This window comes from Astatotilapia calliptera, chromosome 12 (genome assembly GCF_964374335.1).
Source record: "Astatotilapia calliptera chromosome 12, fAstCal68.1, whole genome shotgun sequence".
NCBI classification, from domain to species: Eukaryota; Metazoa; Chordata; class Actinopteri; order Cichliformes; family Cichlidae; genus Astatotilapia; species Astatotilapia calliptera.
The window spans coordinates 646,685-673,384 of record NC_137433.1 but is presented as its reverse complement, the minus strand read 5'-3'; the positions used below and the strand labels follow the sequence as shown (position 1 = coordinate 673,384).

General features: G+C 43.1%; 2 protein-coding genes and 1 long non-coding RNA gene across 4 annotated transcripts in view; all 3 read left to right on the top strand.

Moving 5' to 3' along the window:
- Window positions 1-8,939, top strand: part of zfr (zinc finger RNA binding protein) — a 44,009-nt gene extending 35,070 nt beyond the window's left edge. Inside the window, exons 17-19 of one of the 2 annotated variants that reach the window (XR_013912406.1) lie at window positions 1,285-1,396; window positions 2,787-2,884; window positions 7,934-8,754. Coding sequence is in view for 1 of the 2 variants with exons in the window: in XM_026186177.2 (XP_026041962.2) it covers window positions 1,285-1,396; window positions 2,787-2,884; window positions 7,934-8,116 (393 nt within the window). In the remaining variant the exon portion in view is untranslated. Of the gene's footprint in view, window positions 1-1,284; window positions 1,397-2,786; window positions 2,885-7,933 lie in introns of both variants that reach the window. The other variant, XM_026186177.2, reaches the window with a different exon arrangement.
- Window positions 8,940-12,124: 3,185 nt separating this feature from the next.
- The window catches only part of fam151b (family with sequence similarity 151 member B), a 30,023-nt gene continuing 15,447 nt past the window's right edge, over window positions 12,125-26,700 (top strand). The window contains exons 1-4 of the mRNA XM_026187903.2: window positions 12,125-12,284; window positions 12,386-12,511; window positions 21,618-21,777; window positions 21,854-22,071. Of these exons, the coding sequence (XP_026043688.1) occupies window positions 12,188-12,284; window positions 12,386-12,511; window positions 21,618-21,777; window positions 21,854-22,071 (601 nt within the window). The 5' untranslated portion in view covers window positions 12,125-12,187. The remainder of the gene's footprint in view (window positions 12,285-12,385; window positions 12,512-21,617; window positions 21,778-21,853; window positions 22,072-26,700) is intronic.
- Window positions 20,202-20,750, top strand: LOC145432131 (uncharacterized). Its single transcript, XR_013912408.1, has 2 exons — window positions 20,202-20,423; window positions 20,619-20,750. It is a non-coding gene; the product is annotated as an uncharacterized LOC145432131 (long non-coding RNA).

The following is a 26,700-nucleotide window of genomic DNA, read 5'->3' as shown; positions in this document are numbered from 1 at the left end:
CTGCGCCTGAATGGTGTTTGGTATGGACATGTCATTAGCACACAAGTCCAATAACAGAATACCATGTTTGAACATAAGGGTGTTCATAAGTGCACGCAGCACTGGGACACCCTAGGTCACGGGTTGATTTTGTAATTTGTGCACTAAATGTGGATGGAGTGCTACTGAGCTCAGGACGTAATCCGGCAGTGGAAGGGCTACTTCAAGGATCTCATCAGGCCCACTAACAAGCCTTTTGTAGATGAAACTGAGTCCAGGGATGAGGGGGAATGATCCGTCCAGTACCGGTGGCCCTGGGGTATATCGGATCGTATTGGTGAGGAGCATCAGCTTTTCATTTTTGTTGTGGAATGCTGGACCAGCTCATTGTCCCCCTGAGGACATTTGAAATGACTTGGGAGTTTGTCCTTAATTCTTAAGGACATGACTTTAAGGTCAGGTTTATCGGCTGTTGGTACTTGTCCAGTATCTTCAGATTTTTTATTTTTTTTGTCAGGCCACACTGTGCACCCTGGAGAAATCTGCCAAAAACTTACAGATGTTAAAGCTGTGAGAATTCCTGCTCTAAACGTCTTGGTGCATGCTCAGTCCATAAACACAGAAGAGCCATCAGGCCAGGACTCTGCAGTCTATTCACACCTACAGGCCAGTGGACACTCTTTCAATGATGAGGATGTATCATCCTGGACAGGGAGGAACGCTGGTTTGAGGGCGGAGTCAAGGAGGCCATTTACGTGAAAAGGGAAAGACCATCTCTGAATCGAGGAGGGGGCCTAAGGGTCAATCTGTCACCATCTTACAATGCTGTGATTGTAGCCATTCCCCAACTCTATGTGAATGGGACTCATGGCCATTGATCAGTGGTTGTTGATCAATGGTCATCACGGTTTGCATATTGATGATCAATAAACTGAGATCCCAGCCCATTGTTCCTTCAGTGGGCTGTGAGGTCAGTGTCCTGTTTATAAGGTGAGACTGAAGAAGTCACCTGATGATGATGATGAAACGTTTCTCCCACTGAAAACATCTGGATGAGCAGAATCAGCTGTTTGGGATACTGCTCAAAGCCATTTCAAACCTTCCACTGAAAGTCTGGCTCCTGACTGTTGAACTGTGTAAATGCTGAACTCAGAAACCTTTCTAAAGCTTTGCTGGTATATTTGAAATATTTAAAGGTAGTGTAAAATATTAGGTATCTTAATTAATAAAAGTGGTGTGAGAAAAGCCACGATGCTGTTCCCAACCATCTCTAACATCTTCTGTTCCTCTGTGTGCTCTGTTCAGGCCATGGAGCTACTGGTCGAGAAGGCCATCAGTAGCGCGTCTGCCCCTCTGAGCCCCGGTGATGCACTGAGACGTGTCTTTGAATGCATCTCCTCTGGGATTTTACTCCCAGGTAAGGTGGTTTGGCTTTCTTTTGCATTGTTAGTTTTGTACTTGAAGAAAATTGATTCCATTTCTGTTCTTAAATCAAAACTAAATGGCAGAACGGTGGGCCAGTTCTGCTTCTGTTCTTGGCTTTTGAGTTATTAAAGTTTTGTATTCTCCAGATTTTATTTCTTTTCAATTTTCTTTTTGTTTTGGGGTTATCTTCATTTCCCCTCATTTAAATTATATTTTTCATTAGTTGCAGTCATGTTAAATGTTCTAATATAGGTGGTATTTGTCAGGGAAACATGTAAGAAATGTCTAATAGTAGCAAAATGTCTTTCAGCTAACTTCACAGTGAGTTTTCTGGGTTTAAGCTCTTTCACAGGAGGAACTGAAACCATTGTTCTGATCAAAGCTACAATTTCCCAATTTAAATAAGGCTATTTCACCACTCCCATTGTGTGACTGTGGTGAATGCATTCATTATGAATCAAACTTCCTTCCCTTTGTTCTGATCTGGGATCTGATTGCTTCAGTCAGGGAAGCTGAAGGGCTTCAGTAAAATATCACCAACAAAAATCAACCCCTGTAGCTCTTCGGTGTCCACAGGTCAGAGGTGCTGAGAACGTGAAATACTGAGGGAGCACTGAATTGTGAACATTTTCAGGACTGATTTTATAACCATGCAGAAGTATTGGGTGTGTTTCTGTACCCACGTCCTTTATTGCTCCTAATTCAGCTAGGTTTCTTTTAGCCGTTAACATTTGTTTACCTCGTGTGCTCTCCCGACACTTGGATCGCGTTTCAGTGCAGGCAAATTCAAATGCTCCAAAGGAACACTTTTAAGAGCATACCAGATGCAGATGTCTGGGCATGAAGCTGTGTGCACCCATGGCTGTAGATCAGGAGGCCGATCCAAATAGCCTTGGGGGAGATAGCAAGCCCCAGTTTTTCTGTGATGCATCCTTTGGAGCCGGGGTGTGAATGTTAGAAAACAATTAGCATAGGAAAATGCCCGGATGAATGGAGCAAGTTATTTGTGGTGAGTTTTTGCAGCAAGTGAAATCGTTCACTGGCAATCAGGATAAGATGGTCCGAGTTTGTAGAGTAGATTTGCTTCTGTTTGCTAATGTTTATAGGACCACCTTGTGTCTTCCTTTTATATTTTATTTTCCCTTGCTGTAAGAGCTCTAAGAGCAGTAAAGGCTGCACTTGGTGTAAACGCATCTAATGCTTTATGCAAGAAGATATAAAGAACCAGATCTGTGACAATCAAAGGGTTTGATGGGTGGTTTTATATTCACATTAGAAATCGTAATGTATACTCAAACGTCCAACATCTGGCCTATTGGCTGGTTGGTGTGTTGATCAGTAGGATTTGAATACCTCCTAATGAAGTGTGTTTTTCCCACTAGGTGGACCAGGACTGGTAGATCCCTGTGAAAAGAAGCCCGTGGATACCCTGGCGACTTTGGGAGAGCAGCAGAGAGAGGACATTACCTCAAGTGCCCAAGTAAAAAAATCTATATCTCTGTAAACATGCAGCCACGTTTAGCATTTGAAAATTTTTAAGATGAGTTGCTGCTGCTTTTGTTTGATTTTTAAGATTGTGGTTACATGATCGTAAAGCATTTCTCCTTCAAAGATCTGTTAGATTCAGCACCTGGCAATCTGATTGTTGTGTTTGACATCATTAGCATTAGAGATAAGATCAGATGACCTTTATTAGTCCCACAGGTGGGAAATTTCTTTCGTTACAGCGAAAGTGCAAAGTTATGTAGCAGAAATTAGAAAACACTGGAATGGAATAAAATAAAAATAAATTACTATATACAGTAGAATAAAATAGAATACAAATGCTATATACAACTGAGTAAAAAAATACAAAAGTACAACTTTGTCAGAAAAAGAGTATTACACTTAGTGTTATTGCACATGTGTGGATGTGTGTGTTTGATCAGTTGAAGTCTTTGTTGTGGAGTCTGACAGCAGTGGGGAGGAAAGACCTGTGAAATCTCTCCGTCCCACACCGTGGGTGCCGCAGTCTCCCACTGAAGGAGCTGCTCAGTGCTGTCAGAGGCTCCTGCATGGGCTGGGAGATGTTGTCCAACAGGGATGACAGCTTAGCCGCCGTTCTCCTGTCACTCCCCACCTCCACTGGGTCCAGAGGGCAGAACAGAGCTGGCCCTGCGGATCAGCCTGTTCAGTCTCTTCCTGTCCCCAGCAGACCACACCGTAAAAGATGGCTGAGGCCACCACAGATTCATAGAAGGTCTTTAGGAGTGGGCCCTCCACTCCAAAAGACCTGAGTCTCTGCAGCAGGTACAGCCCGCTCTGCCCTTTCCTGTAGAGGGCGTCTGAGTTATGAGTCCAGTCCAGTCTATTGTTCAGATGAACACCAAGGTACCTGTAGCTGTCCACAGCCTCGATGTCCATACCTTGGATGTTCAGTGGTTGCAGTGGAGGATGTTTGTGCCGGTGGAAGTCTACCACCAGCTCCTTGGTTTCACTGGTGTTGATCTGGAGGTAATTCAGCTGGCACCAGTCCACAAAGCCTTGGGTCAGTTCTCTGTACTCCCTGTCGTCCCCATCAGTGATGAGGCCGACTATTGCAGAGTCATCAGAGAACTTCTGCAGGAAGCACTGGGTGGAATTGTGGCTTCCTGTTGAATTTAGAGTCCAGTTTAAGATTTTGGTTTTAACTTTCAAGGCTCTTCAACAACAAGCACCACCATATATCATTGAACTTTTACAGCCCTATGCCCCTAGTAGGTCTCTGAGGTCGAGTAGTCAGGGCCTACTTGTCATTCAGTATACGAGACTGAAAACTAGGGGTGATAGAGCTTTTGCTACTGTGGCCGCCAGACTGTGGAATTCCCTTCCTCAGGACTTACGATCCGCTGATTCATTGATTACTTTTAAAAAACAGCTAAAAACACATCTTTTTAAAACTGCCTTTTGCTAACTTTGTTTGTATTTTGTCTTTTTAATCTGTTATATCTTGTAAAGCACTTTGTGATCTCTATCTAGAAATGTGCTATATAAATAAAATTTTACTTACTTACTTACTTACTAGAAGTCTGCAGTGTAGATGGTGAAGAGGAACGGAGCCAGAACCGTTCCCTGTGGGGCCCCCGTACTGCAGACGACCCTGTCTGACACACAGCCCTGAGTCCTCACATACTGTGGTCGGTCGGTGAGGTAGTCCAGGATCCAGGTAGTGAGGTGATGGTCCACTCCAGAGTTCACCAGCTTGTCCTTTAGAACCGAGGGAAGAATAGTGTTGAAGGCACTGGAGAAATCAAAGAACATGATTCTCACAGTGCTTCCAGCGGTCTCCAGGTGAGCGAGGGAACGATGTAGGAGGTGAATGACGGCATCATCCGCTCCAATGCCAGGCTGGTAGGCAAACTGAAGTGGGTCCAGTGATGAGCTCACCAGGTGCCGAAGCTGAGCCAGGACCAGCCGCTCCAGGGTCTTCATCAGGTGGGATGTCAGAGCCACCGGCCTGTAGCTGTTGAGGTCCTTGGGGCGTGAAGTCTTTGGCACTGGTACAACACAGGAGGTTTTCCAGAGCTGTGGGACTCTTCCCAACCTCAGGCTCAGGTTGAAGAGGTGCTCCATCACCCTACACAGTTGGTCCGCGCAGGACCTGACGACCCTCGAGCTGATGCCATCTGGGCCCGCTGCCTTCTTGGCTCCTCAGTTCCCTCCTAACCTGGGTGGTTGAGAGAGACAGGCTGGAGCCTTGTGTTGAGTGTGTATTGGATGCTGTTGTTGGGGGTGGGGGGGAGTGAGCAGGGTGAGTAGAGGACGTGTGAAGTGTCAGAAGTGGAGCAGCAGCAGTGGGGGTGGGTGAGTCTGCAGCCGATGTTGCAGACTGCCTCATGGTTGAATCAAATCTGTTGAAGAAATGATTCAGTTCATTTGCCCACCTCACATCCCTCCCAGGCAGAGAGTTCTGCTGTTTGTGGCCCGAGATGGTTCTGAGGCCTCTCCAGACTTCACCAATGTTGTTTTGCTGAAGCTGGTTCTCCGTCTTCTGTCTGTAGCTGTCCTTCCCATTCCTTATCAGTCCTCCATTAGATGAATACAAACCCAGTATGTGCTCTATCCCTCATCTGCACGCTGTCCTGTCCATCCTGCTCACTCCCAGGGAACATCTCTGACTCTCGTTGCTCCCACCACTCTCTCCCAATAACTCTGTCTTCTGACCTCCATCCTGCTGACAGCAGTCAAATCAAATCACTTTTATTGTCACATCACATGTGCAGGTACATTGGTACAGCACATGTGAGTGAAATTCTTGTGTGCGAGCTTCACAAGCAGCAGAGTTGTGCAAAATACAAGAATGGCTACATCTGAAACTAATAAATATACTATTATATATTGTACATATATGCATTTCTGGATGTGTATACTAAATATTTTTCTGTGTGTGTGTGTGTGTGTGTGTGTGTATGTGTGTGTACACATATTTTACAAATTAAATAGAGTAAACAATAAATAAAATATATAAAATAAAATATACAGAGTGAGACATGTGCAAAACAGTGGCATTACTGTACAGTGTGGAGTGCATAATGTTGAAGTTCCAGTAGTGAAGCTGAGGTGTCTATGACGTGTTCAGCAGTCTGATGGCCTGGTGGAAGAAGCTGTCTCTCAGTCTGCTGGTACGGGACCGGATGCTGCAGAACCTCCTTCCTGATGGAAGCAGTCTGAACAGTTTATGGCTGGGGTGACTGGAGTCCTTGATGATCCTACCCGCTTTCCTCAGGCAGCGCTTCCTGTAGATGTCTTGGAGGGAGGGAAGCTCACCTCCAATTATCCGTTCAGAGCACCGCACTACTCTCTGGAGAGCTTTGCAGTTGTAGGCGGTGCTGTTGCCATACCAGGTGGTGATGCATCCAGTGAGGATGCTCTCAATGGCACAGTGATAGAAGGTCCTGAGGATGCGGGGGCTCATGCCGAATCTTTTCAGTCTCCTGAGAAAGAAGAGGCGCTGCTGCGCCTTCTTCACTGTTTTGTTTGTGTGTACTGACCACGTAAGATCCTCAGCCAGATGTACGCCAAGGAACCGGAAGCTGCTCACTCTCTCCACAGCAGCGCCGTTGATGGTGATGGGGGTGTGTACTTCTCTGCACCTCCGGAAGTCCACTATCAACTCCTTTGTCTTTGCGACGTTGAGGGTGAGATGGTTGTCTTGACACCAGTGGGTCAGGGCGCTGACCTCCTCCCTGTAAGCCGTCTCATCACAGTTGGTGATAAGACCCACCACTGTAGTGTCGTCCGCAAACTTCACAATGATGTTGGAGTTGTTAGTGGCTGTGCAGTCGTAGGTGTAGAGTGAGTACAGGAGAGGGCTCAGTACACACCCCTGTGGAGCACCAGTGTTCAGTGTGATGGGGGATGAGGTGATGCTGCCCAGTCTGACCACCTGGCGTCTGTCAGACAGGAAGCTAAGGATCCAGCTGCAGAGGGAGCTGCTCAGTCCTAGATCCTGCAGTTTCCTGTCCAGCTTCGAGGGAACGATGGTATTAAAATGCTGAGCTGTAATCTACAAACAGCATCCTCACATACGTGTCTCTCTTCTCCAGGTGTGACAGGGCAGTGTGTAGTGTCAGGGCTATGGCATCATCAGTGGACCTGTTGTGGCGGTATGCAAACTGTAGAGGGTCCAGTGAGTCGGGTAGTGCAGAGCAGATGAAGTCCCTGACCAGCTTCTCGAAGCATTTGCTTACGATGGGGGTCAGGGCTACAGGTCGCCAGTCGTTCAATGAGGAGATGGTGGAGGATTTGGGTACAGGGACGACGGTGGCCATTTTGAAGCAGGCTGGGACTACAGACAGAGGGAAAGGTTGAAGATGTGCGTGAACACTCCGGCCGGGAATCCCGTCCGGACCAGTAGCTTTGCGTGCGTTCACCTTCCTGAAGCACCTCCGCACATCCTCCTCAGACACAGTGTGCGCACTGACGTCATCCGCGGTGCGCACACTGTCCGGTCTCATGGTGTTCGCTGTGTCGAATCTAGCGTAGAATACGTTTAGATCCTCACACAGAGAGGCCGTGGTCTGCGGTGTGCTGGTTTTCCCTCTAAAGTCTGTGATCGTGTTTAGTCCCTGCCACATACTCCGAGGGTTGTCAAACTGTTGCTCCACCCTGTCCCTGTACTCACGTTTGGCTGCTTTGATCGTCTTCCGGAGTTGGTAATGTGCGTGTTTGTAGTCCGATGTGTTCGCGGAGGCAAAGGCGGTGCTCCGTGCCGCCAGTGCCGCGCGAACATCTCCGTTAAGTGAACCCCATGATGATCCTGCTAGCGTACTCTGTACCGTACTCCAGCGTGGATGTCACTTTAAATCCACCTGCAGCATTCCCGGCCTTGCTTCCCTTCCTCCTGGTGCCCCAGTGGAATCACTGGCTTTGCCCTTCTGTCAGGTTTTTGCCAAGTAGTTGATCAGGTCACAGAAAGAGTAAATAACCCCCCCAAACGTGCACATCCGAGACTGTTGAAAGGTTTGCTTCTGCTCTTTGACTCACATGTTCTCCAACTTTGTGTGTTTAGTTTGCTCTTAGGCTGCTGGCGTTCCGTCAGATTCATAAAGTTTTGGGAATGGACCCTCTACCGCAGATGAACCCTCGCTTCAGCATCCGCAACAGCCGGAAGCGTCGCCGTGACAACAGCGATGGCACAGACAGCTTCGAGGGCGAAGGCAAAAAAGACAAGAAAGATTACGACAGTTTCTAAGCTTGCGTTATGAATTGAATCTACATACCAGCTGTACTAAAATGTCGTATGCTCGTCTCCTGTGTACTGGCTTCTTTGTTTTTAAGCTCCAGGTGTACCAGCCTAACTACAGCCTGACTTTGTATGACACACACGTGTATTGTTATTAGTTGTAGATTTCTTACCGTGAGGGCTGAGGACTCTGTGCTAGATGGACGTTTTTACCTGACGTGCTTCTTACAAGAATGAATACAGCAGAGCTTGTGTCACTGCTCCCCACCTGTGTGTTTAAAGTGGAGCCGGACTGAACTGTAATGTGGGTCAGAAGGAAGCGTGAGGAGAAATATCAATGCCTTCATTCATCTGTACAGTTGCATTCAGAGCTGGTCTGTGTTTTTGTTGTTATTGTGAACCTTTTATTTGGCCAACAGATATGTCAAAGTTCCTGTATCCCTGTGCTTAATGCAAGTGCTGTTTGATGCGGTGGTCTTGTTACGTTTCAATGCTAATCTACACTTCAGATGAAGACCTATGGGATGCAGCAGACTATGAAGAATATTTCAGTGTTGAGATACCTTTGTTAGTAGTGACATTGTAAGCCCAGGTATGTAGTTTTGTCTATTCATTTGCATATATAATAAGTATTTGTGTAATCTATAGATGTAAAAAGACAAGTTTTGATTTGTGGAAAAAGTGGCTACGTTGACACTGCCGACTGTTCTGGCTTTTAAATTAGTTTTCTTGTGTAATGGGGATTGTATTGGCTTGCTTGCCTCATACCTTGGTTAGGTGCTAAATCAGTTCTGTCCTGAGGAAAAGGAATAAAGATTATTACTGACTGAGAGATGTCTGTCCTGCCCTGAATGCTCTCTGTGCTCTGCTCACACGTCCAGCACAGTAAATGCATTTCCACCTGTTTCTCCGGAGCACATTTTTCCTCATGATGGCAAGTAAGTACCCTGCTGTCCCTACATTTACTCACTGACTGACCCGTTCAGCTGCTTGGTAAGGAAAGTATGTGGGCCAATCCCATGGCAGTAACTCGGCATCGATCAGAATCTGAGGAACTTTATTGATCCCAGAGGGAAGTTTGCTGCTATAACAACTCAACAAGCACTTTCATAAAATGAGTGCAGAAACAGAGATGATGATAGAGAAATACTAACATAAATATAGAGTTACAAATCTAAAGGACGTGTGCAAATATGTTGTGTACAAAAGTGACTGCATGGAGGTGTGAGTAATTTATAGTCAGGATGATCTGAAGCTCAAACTGAGCATGAGAATAGAGCGAGGGGAACTGTAGTGTGCTGGTTAGTGCTGTTGTGTATGAGTGTAATTACAAACCACCTGTATGCAGGGTTAAGTGTTTTTCTATCTTTGACTTTTCTGGGTCACAAAGGGAAGGAGAATGAACACGCGTGTAACGAATGTTCTTAAAACGTGGTTATTTCATCGGGCCTTCAGCAAAGATGCAGAGGAAACGAGGTCAAACACCAAGTGGGGAGAAGCTGAGCGACAGATGAGACAAAGCTGTCATCTCCTACGTAGCTGGTTTGTCACAGAAATTCAGAACAGTTTTCTACAAGCAGGACATTGCAGTGCATCTCAGACCCAGCCACACACTCGAGCTGTAGGTTGGCTCGACCGTGGCACATCCAAACGTGCACCAGGACCCTCATCGCTGCCTGCAGCCTCAATTTTTATTTTAGGACCTCTTTGTCTCTCCTGTTCCACACCTGTTTTTGGTTTCCACATGCAGCAGACTGCTTAACAGCCTGTTTCCCTCCTTTTTACTGAACACTTTAATAGCAGCTGTATCTCTGACCAAAGCTAAACGGGGAATGCTGACACATGCAGGATGTTACACAACCCTGTAACTTGTTCGTAGAACAAGGCTGCAGCTGGTAGGACCAGGCTGCATGAATGTGTTATATGCCATATTCTGTTTCTTTTTACCGAGCAGACTAGTCTATTTCCACAGCCACAACTTTAACAAACTGGAGATTCATTTAAACATTTCCTGTGATTCTGTTTGTGTTGCCTCGAAATCAAAAATGTCGCTCTGCTGTTACTGCAGCATACTGCAACTTCTGCATGTGTGTACGTTGCACATTTTGGAGAAGCAAAGCATGAAATGACACAGTGAACCAGTGTGTCTTTTAGCTGTTTTGCAACCACTCTTTCAAGGTTTTTTTTTTTTGTAAATAAAGGAAGGTTGAAGATTGGCCTATAATTAGCTAAGACAGCTGGGTCAAGCAACAGGTTAACTACTGCCAGCTTGAAGGCCTGTGGTACACGGCTGTTTAATAGAGATTGGTGGAGTATGTTTACAGTTGAAGCATTATTTAACCTCACTTTGATGGGACATTTTTACTCTTATTTGTATATTTACATTCTTTTCTAAATAAATCAAGTCACCTTTGACCACGACTGCTTTAAACTTTGACTAATAATCTATCACACTGTCAGTAGGAGAATATTTAAATGAGTCATGAGACAGTTTACTGCAAATTACGCAAACAAAACTAATGCATAAAAAAAATCTGCCTGGTGCTACTAAGAATTTATTTTCAATGGGGGAAGATGTTATCAGAACCAGCAAATAGAAATCCACAATGTATCACCAACTGCTGCATCTGTAAGAGACAAAAACACAACAAAAAAAAACCAAACATAGAAAATACAGATACATAAATCGAAATCTTCTTGTCGTGTCAGTGAGAGTTCAAGGTTCTTTATTTGTCACATGCATAGTTATACAAGTATAACACACAGTGAAATGTAGCCTGACACGCTCCTCGACATGTGCAAAAATTGGGGGGGGGGTGTAGAGGAAGAACATTATATATATATATATATACATACATATAGTATATACACTGGGTGAATGTGCAGTAGTAGCAGCAAGCAGGTGAATTCTGTACATTAATATGAATAGACATCTGACTATTTTACAGGATAGACAATATAAACATTTAAAATTAAAGGAATTGAAATGTACATTGTGCCTTGGTTTAGTGTCTGGAAGAGTCCTTGTCACAAATGTGCTTGATAACGAGGGTGGGAAGCTGCAGCGATGCCCTCCAGAAGCCTGGAACCAGAATATGAGAGAGCTCCTTGCCTCGTGGTAAATGGACTGGTTCTTATATCGCACTTTTCTACTTTATTTGAGCACTCAAAGTACTTTACACCACAGGGCTGAAGGTGATTATAGGAAAGGTGCTGGATCAGCCCAAAACCACATGGGAGGAACTTGTTAAAGATCTGTATGCAGCTGGGACCACAGTCACCAAAAACACCATCAATAACACACTACACTCGAGTGGATAGAAATCTGGCAGGGCCCACAAGGTCCCCCTGCTCAAGAAGACACATTAGCAATACTGCTGAGGGAGTTTCTATCAAAGGAAAGTTTGAAGCCTAATCTTAAAAGTAGAGATAGTGTCTGTCTCCTGAATCAAAACTGGAAGCTGGTTCCACAGAAGAGGGGCCTGAAAACTGAAGGCTCTGCCTCCCATTCTACTTTTAAATACTCTAGGAACAAGAAGTAGGCCTGCAGAGCGAGAGCGAAGTGCTCTAATAGGGTGATATGGTACTACAAGGTCATTAAGATAAGATGGGGCCTGATTATTTAAGACCTTGTATGTGAGCAGCAGGATTTTGAATTCTGGATTTAACAGGAAGCCAAAACAGGAGAAATCTGCTCTCTCTTTCTAGTCCCTGTCAGGACTCTTGCTGCAGCATTTTGGATCAGCTGAAGGCTTTTCAGGGAGTTTTTAGGACTTCCTGATAATAATGAATTACAGTCGTCCAGCCTGGAAGTAATAAATGCATGAACTAGTTTTTCAGCGTCACTCTGAGACAGGATATTTCTAACTTTAGAGATGTTTTCTTTTAGAGCTGATATTTTATTGTCTCACGTCGAATAGAATAAAGATTGGGGCACTTTGGTCACTTAGATTTTAAACTTAGAAATCTTGATAAATATTGTATTGAATCAGTAAAAGACTACCGGTTCTTTTATTTCGACAATCTCGGACCGGAAATGTGTTGTTATTTATCTTCCGTTTTGGATCGTGGAAGTCGGCAATGAAAACGAGTCTTTTGCTGAGTTTTCACAGAATTACTTTAATTTTAATCGTGTGTTTTATATTTTATGTCTTGTGGAATTTAAAGGGTAAAACAGGTAATGTCGAGCTTTGCAGCTACGCTCACTTGTTTTAGCGAGCTGCACTTTACTGTGACAGAGAGGAGCTAATGGCTGCGACCCTCGTGTTCTGTTCGCAGGTGGGATGCGTGACCAAACGCTGGACTATTTCTTCAGTCGGAGTTTTATAACGAGGATGGACGCTGCCGAGGTTAGCTGGTCGCATGCAGCGAACAGCAGGAGCAGGCTGGCGGAGGCGCTCACAGGTGAGTCCGTGACGTGGCTGTCAGTCCCGCTGACGTCAACATGGAAATTCAAACACCTGACATTTTATTGTTGTTTATGTTAAAGGTCATTTTGTCTAAATCAGCCCTTGTTTAGTCCTGAAGGTTGAAACTATTTTGCGTGATCGTGTTAAGTAGTGATGGCCCGCTTGAAGCTGACGCTCCGGAGCGTGTGTCGAAAAAAACAACACACTGGTTCAGAAGCACTGTGTCGAGGCTTGCTTCGTTTGGCAAAAGTCACGTGACCAATGACGTCCGAAGCTTCATTACGCACGTAACTGCTTCGGTACCTGATTCAAACAGATATAAGGAAGTGAATAATCCACGGGATTCGTGGAGTGTGTTGATGGTGACAGATAGCGACGAGGTGATCATTCCACTGACAGATATGGAGCCAGCGAGGAAGAGAGGACGTTCTGGCGTGTGGGAATATTTTGAGTTGATTTTGCTCAATTCATTTTATCTGCCGAAGTGAAAAACTTGAAATGTCCAAAATCATGTTTTCATAATGTAAATATCATTACAGCATATGACTTTAGGAACACTTCCATGTGAATTAAAGCTAATGAAGACTACAAAAATGTATTTGACACTATACGTACATTACATTGCTACACAGTTTAGAAAATCATTTTGTTTATTGTTTTTAGGTGATAGTCTGCAGGACCCAGGAGTACCTGCATATCTACCAACTTGCAGTGTAGTTCCTGCACTCCACAGCCTCTTCTGTTCCATGCAAGTGGATTTTCTCCAGGGCAGGAGAAACTATTTCTAAGAAAAGAAACAGACTCAGCCAGCGCACAGTAACACTAATCCTCTTTTTAAATGTAAATAACAAAAGGGCTACCTTACATAGATCATGTTTTTACTTTGCAAGTTCTTGATTAGGGGTGGGTTTTGATTATCGCCTTTCTGATTACAATCCATGCTAAATTGAATAAAGTGATATTGATTCATTAAAATCCCGTGTCGATTTGTAAATTAACGTTATTATGCCTGAAATGCCAGCATCTCAGGTTAAACCTCACAACATGTCGTCAAACACCATGCAGCTAAAACAGTAACTGGGAGCAGGTTTACGGATTCTGCATACAAACGTGAACACAGAGCGCGGACCCGACGCGTCAGAGTCAGATTTTGATGCGTCGGCGGGTCCGCGCTGTGTTTGCCTCTTTTTTCTTCGCTGGCTTCTGCAGCTGCAGGTTTCATAACTCTCTGTTTACATCTCTAATTAAGTCTCACATGTGTCAGCTTTCTTTTAATAGATACGAAATTATGGATATATACTGTTAAATGATCAGACTTGTAATATTTCTGACTGAGGCAAAACTTTCCAGATTCCAATCAAATTGAATCGGATCCTGTATCGAATCAAAATGATTCTACAAATCAGTGACGATGCAGCCGTACTCAGCTTCCTAAGCATTTTCCCTTTCCAGTTCACAATCAATCCCACCCCTAGGTCAAAAATATGTATAGGACAATTGGCCTAATCTAATATTTTGTATGAACCTGTCAAGCTGTCCAGTGATTAAACGACAAGTAGATGGAGGCAGGACTCCACAGCAGGGGCATACTCCATAATGTGCTGTGCATTATCATATGTATATTATATATATTGCTCACTTATTGTATTTACCAACATCAAGGAGTTATGAGCAAAGAAAGGCCACCATAGTGCATGTTTAAATAGGGAAAGTTTATTGATCAAAATGTATTACGCAAATACGCATTACATTTTTTTCAGCCCCCCAATCGAGAAAACAAAACCAATTACATGTTCAAAGCAACGGAACGGTGGCCCAATATCAGAGAGAACTCCACTCTTGAGTGAGCAGTGATAATTGAGCAGTCCGTTTTATTTTGCAGATTCAAGCTGCTCTTCAAAATTTTCACCACCAGATGTCACCGGAGAGGACTGTGTTGAAAAGCTTCGAGTAATGAACCATTTTTCAATACAAGCTTCAGTGCTTCGGAAAGCTTCATTTGGCCATCACTAGTGTTAAGTTTCTGCTTCCTTCACATTAGCAACCGCATTAACGTAACCATGGCAGCGTCACTCTGCTAAAGGCTGAAATCATAGTTTCTCCCCGCTGACTCATGTTAATTGTTGGATTGTGTGTCCACAGGTGTTTGTACTTTGCGTCGTAATAAAATGACGGTAAAAGGCTCCGCCCACTTCCTATCCATGTCTTACCATGCAACGACTCTGTGAATGGACTGGAGAAGTGTAGTGGTAGAGTCCTCCGTCAGGAATGAGATATGTGTGTCGACTTTTTATTCTCCCTTAAAATTATTATGCCATAACGCTGCACAGAGCAGCTCTGCTAACAGGTTATGGGCCCAGAGCAGCAGTAAAGAGATCCTGTAACTGCCAAAGGAAGGGCAGCGTTTCCTGAAACCGCAAGTTACCGGCAGGTGTTAAAAGTTTGGCACGATTGAGTGAGTAAGCGTTTTTGTGCATCATGAGCAGACGCACGGCAGAGTCGGGCAGTCGATATTCCCGTTTGCAGTTTGATGGAGATGAAAGGAAATATGAGATATGGGAAACGAAGTTCCTTGGTCATCTCAGACTACAAGGTTTGAAAGATGTCATCTTAAAGGCTGAGGGTGATGAAGAAGCCGATGGTGAAGATGATGACAAAAATGCAGAAGCATATGCAGAGTTGATACAATTTCTGGATGACAAAAGTTTATCGTTAGTTATGAGAGATGCAGTTGATGACGGACGGAAAGCCCTAAAAATTTTGAGAGGTCATTATGCAGGAGTGGGCAAGCCAAGGATCATAAGTCTGTACACCGAACTTACTTCTCTCACAAATGAAAAGAATGAAAGTGTGACGGACTATATTATCCGAGCAGAAGCAATTATCACAGCGTTAAAAAATGCGGGTGAGTCATTAACTGATGGACTTCTGATCGCAATGATAATGAGAGGTCTACCAGAGACGTTTAAACCCCTGATTGTGCACGTTACACAGAGCGAAGCAAAAATCACATTTTCAGAGTTTAAAGTAAAACTCAGAAGTTATGAAGAAACCGAGAGAATGCGTGCGGCTGTAACTGATGACAACGTAATGAGGACAAAAGTGCAATTAGACCAGGATTCTACTTCATGGCGAGCAGATGACCGAAGATCAAAGAATAATGAGATTGTGTGTTTTAAATGTGGACTAAAGGGACACACTGCAAGAACGTGCCGATCCAGAGTATGGTGCAGTTTTTGCCGGAGTAGTACACACAAAGATGCGACCTGTAGAAGGAAGCTAAGACGGGATGAAGCGAGAGGGGTTGTGGAGAAGGACTACGTGTTCAGGACGGGCTCCGAACCCCAGAGGGTCCCGGACGGCGGCCAAGAGATGCTGAATAACCAGCTACTGGTGGATACGGGAGCGACGTCACATATCTTTACGAAGATCGAGAGTTTTAAGACTTTTGATGACACATTTTGACCCGAGGCTCATTGTGTAGAGTTGGCTGACGGAAGGCGGAGCAGAGGAGCTGCAAAGCGGCGAGGAGATGCTGAGATAAGTATGATTGACAGTAGGGCTGGGCCATATTATACCGTTCACGGTAATACCGGTATAATGTTAGGCAACGATAGGAAAATGAAATATTTCGATAGAATATGAGTAAAACGCGCATGCGCAGTGCCTTTGTTTTCATACGCACATGGCCGATTGTTGAGTGAAACAGATGAACCAGAATTGGTTTGTAAAAATGGTGCAACTTCAGTGATGTGGAACTGGTTTGGTGTTTGTCCGTCAGATACACGACAAAGCACATTTTTTTGCAGAACATGCAAGCGGCCGTCGTTATTGTCGTATTTGTCGGACTAAGATGCTCTTAAATCTGGGAGTAATCTGGGTCCTAAACTCCGTATGCTTCAGGTCAAACGAACACTGCAGCATCACTAAGAGTTAAAAACTGTCTAAATTCTTTCATCTTTAATAAAACGATCAGCATTGCTGCTTTACCAGGTGTAACTATGAAGTTTAACTTCCAGGCATCCATGAAAACAAAATGTATTACATTTAACGGAGTTAGAAGCTAGCAGGAAGCTTCAACATAAATGAAGACAGGAAACTAAACAGCAGTGACGTTTGTAGGGTTACTGAAGTTGGGCTAGCTGGTATATAATTATGTGCTACGTGATCGCTAGCAACACAGCTATGTTAGCATAACATAAACAGTGAAGCTGGAGGACAAACACTAACACTTTTCCACTTATAAAAGTTAACGTTAAGGTTCCTCATGGTTAGAGACAAATGCAATCGCATGGCAGGATGCTGTAAAAGGACCAAACTTCAGTCAGGAGAACAACTGAGATAATCCATCCACAATACGAGGTTAGTCATTAATATACTGCAACAACATGGGAATAGAGCAGCTGCCAGAAAATTCAACATTAATGAATGAATGGTACAGAAGTGGAGGAAGCAAGAAGAATGAGTTTAATAAAGTTTGATTTATCTGACTGCTTTGTTTCGCTTAATGTGCCTTATAATCCCGTGCACCTTATGGTCCGAAAAATACGTACTGCACACTGCAGTTTAATGTTGCAAAGCACCTCTTTTTAACTTCAGTGGATATTATACATGGTTATGCTCAGGATATGTCAGCCCATTTCTACTGGAAATGCCTTTTGGTTAAACTTTCAGCAAGGAATTTGCATTTGCACTGTTACATTTTTATAAAGCTTTAATGTACATAAAAACCAGCTTCTTGTTTAATTTTTAAGTGAAAATAAATGATAGGTTGTCTTTTTGCGCTAGTAATGTTGTGGAGTTGTATTTTGTCTCGCATCAATTATATCGTCAGTTATATCGTTATCGCAAATTTTCAAATATATATCGTGATAAATATTTTTGGCCATATCGCCCTGCTCTAATTGACAGTAAAGGACGCAGTCACAAGGTAACATTGAAACAAGCACTCTACATTCCATCGTTTCCACAGGACATTTTGTCAGTAAAAGCAGCTACTAGTAACGGAGCCACTGTGGTTTTCAAACACGGGGACAGTTTTCTTAAACATGTTGATGGAACAAAATTCCCTATATATGAACACGAGAGACTGTTCTTTATAAACACTGTGCAAGAGTTTGAAGAGAAATGTAATGGATGTTTTGATATGCAAACGTGGCATGAAATTCTAGGACACTGTAATTATGAGGATGTTCAAAATCTGCAAAATGTCGTTGATGGAATGGAAATTAAGGGTAAAATCAACAAAAATATGCAATGTGAAGCCTGTATACAAGGGAAGTTTACTCAAACTAGGAACCGAGAACCGGATGAAAAGGCCAGGGCAGCATTAGAGTTGGTACATACGGATTTAGCTGGTCCGATTACGCCAAACTCTAAAGAAGGGTTTAAGTATGTTTTGTCGTTTGTTGATGATTATTCAGGTGCAAAATTTGTATATAATCTGAAACACAAAAGTGATACAACTCAAGCAACTGAAAGATTTATTGCAGAGGTGGCGTCATATGGGAAAATCAAGTGCTTTCGTTCTGATAATGGAACTGAATTTACAAGCAGACAGTTCAGAGATTTATTAAGTAGACACGGCATTAGGCAGGAAACTTCGGCGCCATATTCGCCTCATCAAAACGGAACAGCAGAGAGGAACTGGCGTACACTTTTTGACATGGCGAGATGCATGTTAGTTGAGAGCGAATTGCCAAAGTCTTTATGGCCATATGCAGTACAAACCGCGGGAGTGATTCGGAACCGATGTTTTAACAAACGCACAGGTCAGACAGCGTATAAGATGTTAACTGGAAAAAGACCTGATCTTTCTAGAATGAAAAAATTCGGATCATTGTGCTATGCTTATAAACAAAATAGGGGAAAGCTGGATCCAAGATGCGACAAAGGTGTTTTCTTGGGATATGACAAAAATAGTCCAGCATATTTGATCTATTTCCCAAAAACCGGGAAAGTTGAAAAGCACAGATTGATAAAAATACTAAATCCCGCGACAATGGATCAACAAACACAGAGTGATCAGATGTATGAAGATGAGGTTTATGAATCCAGAAAAGATGGTGAACCCAAACAGACGAAGGATGAGGATATTCCAGATGGTAGTGAAAGCAGTCAAACTGAGTCCGAGGTTAAAACTGATGATAAAGTAGATGCTGGAGCTACACGTTATCCATCCAGAATCACAAAGAGACCTGATTATTTGAGTGATTATATCACGGATGTGAAAGAGTGTGAAAATGAACAGATGCAAACCAGTGTTGATTATTGCTACAGATTGTTGTGTGAAATACCCACATCATTTAGCGAAGCTATTGTGTCAAGTGAGTCAAAAGAATGGGAAAAAGCGATGAATGAAGAAATCCAATCCCTTAAGGAGAATGACACATTTACTTTAACCACTTTACCAGAGGGTAAGAAAGCAGTGGGGGGTAAATGGGTTTATGCCGTTAAAAAGAACTCAGACGGATCAGACAGATATAAAGCTCGATTTGTGGCTAAAGGTTTTAGTCAAACAAAAGGAGTTGATTATGAGGAGACTTTTTCACCGACTGCTAACTTATCGAGTGTGAGAGTTTTGATGCAGAAAGTGGTTCAGGATGATATGTTGGTTCACCAGATGGATGTAAAAACCGCCTATCTACACGCACCAATAAATGAAGAAATATATATACAACAACCAGAAGGTTTTGAGACAGAATCAAGTGAGACTAATAAACTGGTGTACAGATTAAAGAAATCACTTTATGGGCTGAAGCAATCGGGTCGTAACTGGAACCAAACCTTACATGACTATTTAAGCAGTTGTGGATTTAGACAAAATACTGCTGATCATTGTGTGTATTCAAAAGAAACTGAAAGTGAAAAAGTAATCATCATAGTGTGGGTGGATGATTTACTCATTGCAGCTAACAATGAAAATGTGCTTTCAGGCGTGAAAGAAATGCTCTCTTCTAAATTCCAAATGAAAGATCTGGGGAAACTTAACCATTTTCTAGGAATAGATTTTCTTCAAGAAAAAGAATGTGTCAAAATGTCACAGAAAATATATATTGAGAACATTTTAAAGAGATTTAACATGCAAAACTGTAAGCCAAGGTTAACACCCTGTGAACAGAAATGGACTCATTCTGATAAATTCGAGACATTACCAGATGTGAGGAGATATCGTGAAGCGGTAGGATGTCTTATTTATCTGAGCTATTGTACGCGACCTGATTTAAGCTATGTTGTCAGCAAACTGTCACAACATTTCAATGCGCCAACTGTTGATGATTGGACAGCAGTGAAACATGTTCTGAGGTACCTAAAAGGTAGTCGAGGAAAAGAACTGTGTTTTAGGAAATGTTCAAGTGGAAAACTAGGTCTACAAGCATACAGTGATGCAGATTGGGCATCCGATGTTTCTGATAGACGCAGTATGACAGGTTATTGTGTAAGCCTAAATGAAAATGGTCCTTTGATATCATGGAAAACCAAAAAGCAGACAACTACAGCACTATCAACTTGTGAAGCCGAATACATGGCATTAGCAGCAACAATTCAGGAATGTATGTATTTGACTTATTTGATTCAAGATCTTGATGAGTTTGAGTATGAAATACCTATGATATTGGAGGACAATCAGGGAACAATCGCTTTGTCAAAAAATCCAGTGAACAGACAAAGATGTAAACAAATTGATGTGAAATATCATTTTATAAGGTCAGCTGTACATGAAAGGAAAGTGCTCATTGATTACTGTCCAACTGAGTCAATGGTAGCAGATATGATGACGAAACCAGTTTCAAAGTCTAAGTTAGAAAAATTCTCTGTATTTGTGTTTGGAATGTAAGATGTTTTTTCGGAGGATTGTTTTTCCCCAACCTGTGTACAAGTGGGGGTGTTGGATTGTGTGTCCACAGGTGTTTGTACTTTGCGTCGTAATAAAATGACGGTAAAAGGCTCCGCCCACATTTGGCCATCACTAGTGTTAAGTTTCTGCTTCCTTCACATTAGCAACCGCATTAACGTAACCATGGCAGCGTCACTCTGCTAAAGGCTGAAATCATAGTTTCTCCCCGCTGACTCATGTTAATTGTTGGATTGTGTGTCCACAGGTGTTTGTACTTTGCGTCGTAATAAAATGACGGTAAAAGGCTCCGCCCACTTCCTATCCATGTCTTACCATGCAACGACTCTGTGAATGGACTGGAGAAGTGTAGTGGTAGAGTCCTCCGTCAGGAATGAGATATGTGTGTCGACTTTTTATTCTCCCTTAAAATTATTATGCCATAACGCTGCACAGAGCAGCTCTGCTAACATTAATTATCATACTTTTCAACAGAAACACTAATTTTAGAGTAAAAATATTAGAATGCATTATAATCTCTGTCTGTTCTACAGAAATATGGGAACACATTGCTTCCTCAAACGGCGGCTCTGAGCTGCTGGGAGCTTCCCATGATGCACTCAGTGTTTTTACTCACCACTTGTGGATACATTTAATCAGTAGTTATTATTAATCTCTGGCTCTCTTCCACAGCGTGTCCTTATTGTATTTTGTGTTGAATAAATAAAATGTCATTTTATTGTGAAGGAAGGAGGCTTCATGATATGTAACATGGATTAGAGGGCTGGTGTGTGAGCTGTGATTCATCTCAGGTCTGCCTAATAATCTGGACACTGTAATGTAATGCATTCTTTTTTTATAAAGCACTTTTCTAGTCTTACTGACTAACCAAAGAACTTTAGATTGCAAGTCACATTTTAACTACATTGTGTGCACTTTGAGGACTTTATCCGTCTCACATCCGTAGCCAGATTTTCCAGTTAACCTAGCATTTAATCCACGTTTGGACTGTGGGAAGAGGCCAGAGTCCCTGGAGAAACCCACACAGGCACAGGGAGAGCATACAAACTCCCCGCAGAGGCCACAGCTGGAGATAAAATCAGGACCCTTTGTGGCCGTGCTGCACACAGAGCGACTGTGTGCTCGTCATACTGCGCTAACCTCCTCTGGGCTGAAAATAAAAAGATATATTCAGTGATGTTTGTTGTTGGGATGATACTTAAGAAAGATACGAGTCGGTTTCTAATGGGCAACAACTGTTTTTCAGGTCCTTCTCTTATGATTGAAGCTGACATTGTCCTGAGAGGTCGTGATCCCAAAGAGCCAATCATGGCACATCCCCCTGATACAGACAGTGACATCACCCTGAGGGAATGGCTGGAGGGAGTGAAAGAGTACGGCAAGGGGATAAAGCTGGACTTTAAGAGGTGAGAAGCAGGTTCTGTTCCACCAATGCTGTGTGGGTCTGTGTGACGCTAACGCTGAGCTATACTCTCCACATAGCATGGAGGCTGTGTCAACATCTTTAGTCCTGCTGCAGGAAGTGCTGACTGAGCCATACCGTCCTGTGTGGATCAACGCAGACATCTTCTCGGGTCCTGGGGGGCAGATCGGACCTCTGGAGCATCACACCTTCCTCTCTGTTGTGACTCATCTTCCCTCACACACTGTGCTGTCTCTGGGCTGGACTACAGGATGGACTGCTGGGACAGATAATCCAGGTAAACATACCTCATCACCATTGCCTTTTTGTACTCTGAGAACTAAATTTTCTTGATAATACAAGAATAATATCATGTAAACAAATGTATTCAGATTATGGCTGGGTATCGTCACTGATTTCTGGAATAAATTCAATTCGATTAGATTTGAATTGGGGAAATTTTGCCTCAGACAGTCAGAAATATTATAATTCTGATTACTTATCAGTACATATCTATATTTTTATATCTATAAAAACAACGCTGACACGTTTGAGACTTGATCAGAGGTGTGAGCATCACAGCAGACGTCTTTGTGTCAAAGTAGCTGAGGATGAAACAGAAAAACAAAGTTACAGAGGTTTGATTACAGACACAGCTAAGAGTTTTGCAATTTGTGATCATTTTAAAAAGTTTACATTTCTTCAGTATTGAACAGCAGAAATGTGGCTTTCTTGTCAGAAGTCATCTAAGTAAAAAGAAAAACCACAGCGCTGTAAACAATGGTAGACTGGTAATGAGCAAGCATATGGGAAACTGTTCTTCAAGTACACAGAGAAAGAGAGCTGTGCAGGAAGTGTGATTTTATCGTGGTGGAAGCAAAGCAGCAAAAGTCAGACTGAAGTCATGACGATGTTTATCTGTAGTTTGGATCTTCTTTTGCTGCTGGTTCAGTCAATGTTGTTTGGAGAGCAATAAAACCTGCAGCTCCAGAATCTAGCACGTGAACACAAAGCTCGACCCGCCGAAACATCAGAATCAGTGAGCTGATTCAGCCCCGACCGTGTCTGTGCCGTCGGGTGAGAAAGTCGACATCTCACTGATCCTGATCCGTCGGCGCTTTATGTTTACGTCTTTGTGCAGAATCCGTGTTCCTGCTCTCGTTTACTGTTTTAGCTGTTTGGTGGTTGTTGGAAATTTGAGAGGTTTAACCTGAGATTCTGGTGTCTCAGGTAAAATACGTTTATATGTAAAAATCGATTCAGGATTTAATGAATCGATATTGCGTTATTCAAACTGGAATCGATTGTAATCAGAAAATCGATAATCAGAACCCACCCCTAATTCAGATTAGTGGGAGGTGATGCCACCAGCACATTTAGGACCTTTTAGTATTGTCACCCATATTTGAGGGTTTTAGGATGATGTCACTAAAAAGCCTAACTGCTGTTCAATAGTGAAGAAATGTAAATGTTGGGTCTGGGCTTGCAGGCCCCGCTGGTTCAGAGAGTTATCACCTGTGAAGAAAGCAAGACATCAGCTTAAACAGTATTTAACTTAAAAGGGAAGCCTGGTCGGATCTCAGAGCTGCAACTCTGCACTTGACTCAGACGACTCTGCCCCCAGCCTTTGCTTGCCACCTTTTAATTAGATGCATACCGTTTACACAAGCACCACCCATTGTAATGATCTCTAGGGAGCCCAGCGGCACAGCCCTCTGTGGGTTGTCAGCTGTGCTGGAAGTGGTCTCTGCTCCTCACTGATCCTCTTGAAGCCTCTCTCCTGGTCTCAGCTTCCATCTGCATCTCAGCCTCTTCTTCCATCACTTCACCTCATGCCACCTGCAATTTAAAAAATGAAAACTCCCCAAAAACCCTCTTTTGCCTCATGGTCCTTGCCATGCATCAACTCCACACGATTAGAGATGCACAAAACAGTTTCACATTCTCACTTAAAAATTCTTAGGGCTTCTCCCTTGGAGTAGCTCCACTACAAACCTGTAACCCTGTATTAGAGATGGCACGATACCACTTTTTTATGTCCGATACCGATACCGATATCATAAATTTGGATATCTGCTGATACCGATATGAATCCGATATAGTGTTTTTTAATCAACAAAACTGTTTTTTTTAAATATCTTGCTGCATTTTGTATAAGTTCATACTCAAGTTTAAAACAACAACTACACTAAAGCTATTCTGTTATACCTGTATGCAAAAAAAAATATTTCATAGTTCAGCAATACTGATCAATCTAATAAACTTAAACCTACACCATCCTCCCTATTCTGGTATTTTAAAGAGTACTTAGCGTAAATATTAAGCACCCTAACTAATAGGGTTCCAACTCCCAGCAACAACAAAAATAAATAAATAAAAAATAGGGAACCACCCCTCACGCTCCACCTCATGATGCTTAATCGACGTAATCAACCTTAATTTGATGCAGTGTGAAAAAAAATGCACAGAAATAAATTATTTTTCAAGAAATATTAAATAGATTCAACATCTTTCTTCAACAAAATTGCAGACTGCACAGATGGTACCTTTCCAAAGGAAAAAGTACTATAGTTTACTAGGGTATATATATTAGACTTAATAGTCACTATGCACAGTAATTGACTTCTATTCATTTTACATCAAATTAAAACTTTGGGTGTAAGAGTCAGATAATTGGGGGCGACCGTGGCTCAGGGGGTTGGGAAGCGTATCTGTAACCGGAAGGTCGCCGGTTCGATCCCGGGGCTCTCTGTCCTGGTCGTTGTGTCCTTGGGCAAGACACTTTACCCTACTTGCCTACTGGTGTTGGCCAGAGGGGCCGATGGCGCGATATAGCAGCCTCGCTTCTGTCAGTCTGCCCCAGGGCAGCTGTGGCTACAACTGTAGCTTGCCTCCACCAGTGTGTGAATGTGAGAGTGAATGAATAGTGGCATTGTAAAGCGCTTTGGGTGCCTTGAAAAGCGCTATATAAATCCAATCCATTATTATTATTATTTATTAAAAGCTCGACATTTTAAATGAGAATAAGAAAGAAAAGTATGTCTTTGTGCCCCCTTTTCCCTGTTAATGCCCTATCGGCCCCCCTGGCTAAACTTTGCTAGATCCGCCCCTGCACAGTTACCAGCGTCAGCTACATAGAAAAAGATCCTGGTGTAGAAAGTAATATTAAATAAATTCTAACAACAGCTGATCAAGCTTAAACGTGCTGCTGTTGTTCAGCCGCTGGTTTCCTCTTTCTGGTGCAAAGTGGGCCAAAAACAAACTAGAGACACGGACTCGCGACAGAAAAGCCGATCAGCTGATCATTAAGCAGTTTCATGATTGAAGTAGCAGCAAGAAGAGGCAGTCGCTTGTTAAGCTTAACGCAGGAATGCTTTACAAACATTCAGAGATGGACTTACACACTTGCTTTACTTCTCTCGGGGATAACTTTGTCGGAGATGAAATGCCAGGTTGCTAGCGAAGCTCCAAATGCTATCCAGACCACCGACAGGTCCCACATGCCACAGCCGCTCTATTACGTGATGCATACTGCTCCGACGTGCTAACGTTCTGAGGTGAGTTACGGCGTGTTGCAAGTTTTGTGAGGTGCTTTCGTGATATTTAATGGATCGATTACATTCTTTATTTTTCTCCGATATCCGATCCAGTAATTTAGGTCGGTATCGGACCGATATGTAATATCGGATCGGTCCATCTCTACTGTTACGTTTTTAGTCTAGGCAAGTAATTAAACGCAACAAGAAGTTTGCCCATCCACACCCCACCCAAGCAAGAACACCAACAATGATACCTTTTAAAGTGCTAAGCAGCCATTTATTTACTTCGGCAGTGAGCGATGCCAAAAATAACAAACAAAACTCCCTCGTGGTCCCTGCGCTTCCCTACACAATGTGAAAAAAACCAAACAAAAGACAATTCACTTACCTAGCTTTCTAATGAGAAAACAGGAGAAAACTTATTCAACAAAAATGGCTTCTCACGCCTACTACGCTGCTGCAGTGAAGGATATATACAAAGTGAACAAAACGTACGATCGCTACTTGACAAATCTATTTACAGCTATTTACAAAATGGACATAATAACGCCAGACATACACACGAAAACTCTACACTGCAGTAAATCAACACACAGGTTCTTGGTTAAGTGGTGGAGGTTCGGGGAGAGGGGCCAGGTGGCTGTCATCCGGTAGTTAAATACTGGAGGTGATCCATCAATTATCCAATCCAAGGATAGGCAGAGATTCCATCCAGATCCCTAACAGCCACGCCCAGGTGTCCACCTCCTAGGAAAAAAAAAAAAAAAAGGGGGAAGATACCCACAGCCATCCTCTGGTGGGAGGAGTAACACAAAACAAACACATCACTGGATCATAACATTTCCCCCCACCCAAAAAAAAAATCAAACATTTAACCCCACACAAAAATGTTTGATTCAAGACCTAGAGAGGGCATCAGCCATGACATTCTCTAAGCCCTTTTTGTATCGGACTTCAATGTTGAAGTCCTGGAGGAGTAAGGACCAGCGCATAAGGCGCTGGTTGCTGTTCTGCATCCGAGTTAGGAACTGGAGAGGGTTGTGGTCAGAGAACACGACGGTTGGAACAGGACTGGATCCAAGGTACACTTCAAAGTGCTGCAAGGCCAGCAATAAGGCTAAGGCTTCCTTTTCGATCGTGCTGTAATGCAATTGGTGTTTTAGGAATTTTTTTTGGAAAAGAAACAGACTGGATGGTCAATGCCATTTTCATCCTCCTGCAAAAGCACTGCCCCAGCCCCCAAGGCACTGGCATCCACCTCAAGCTTGAATGGACATGCGAAATCAGGGGCGGCCAGCACAGGAGCACTACAAAGGAGAGCTTTGACAGCTTCGAAAGCAAACTGACATGTCTCAGACCATATAAATGGTGATTTTGGACTGGCAAGA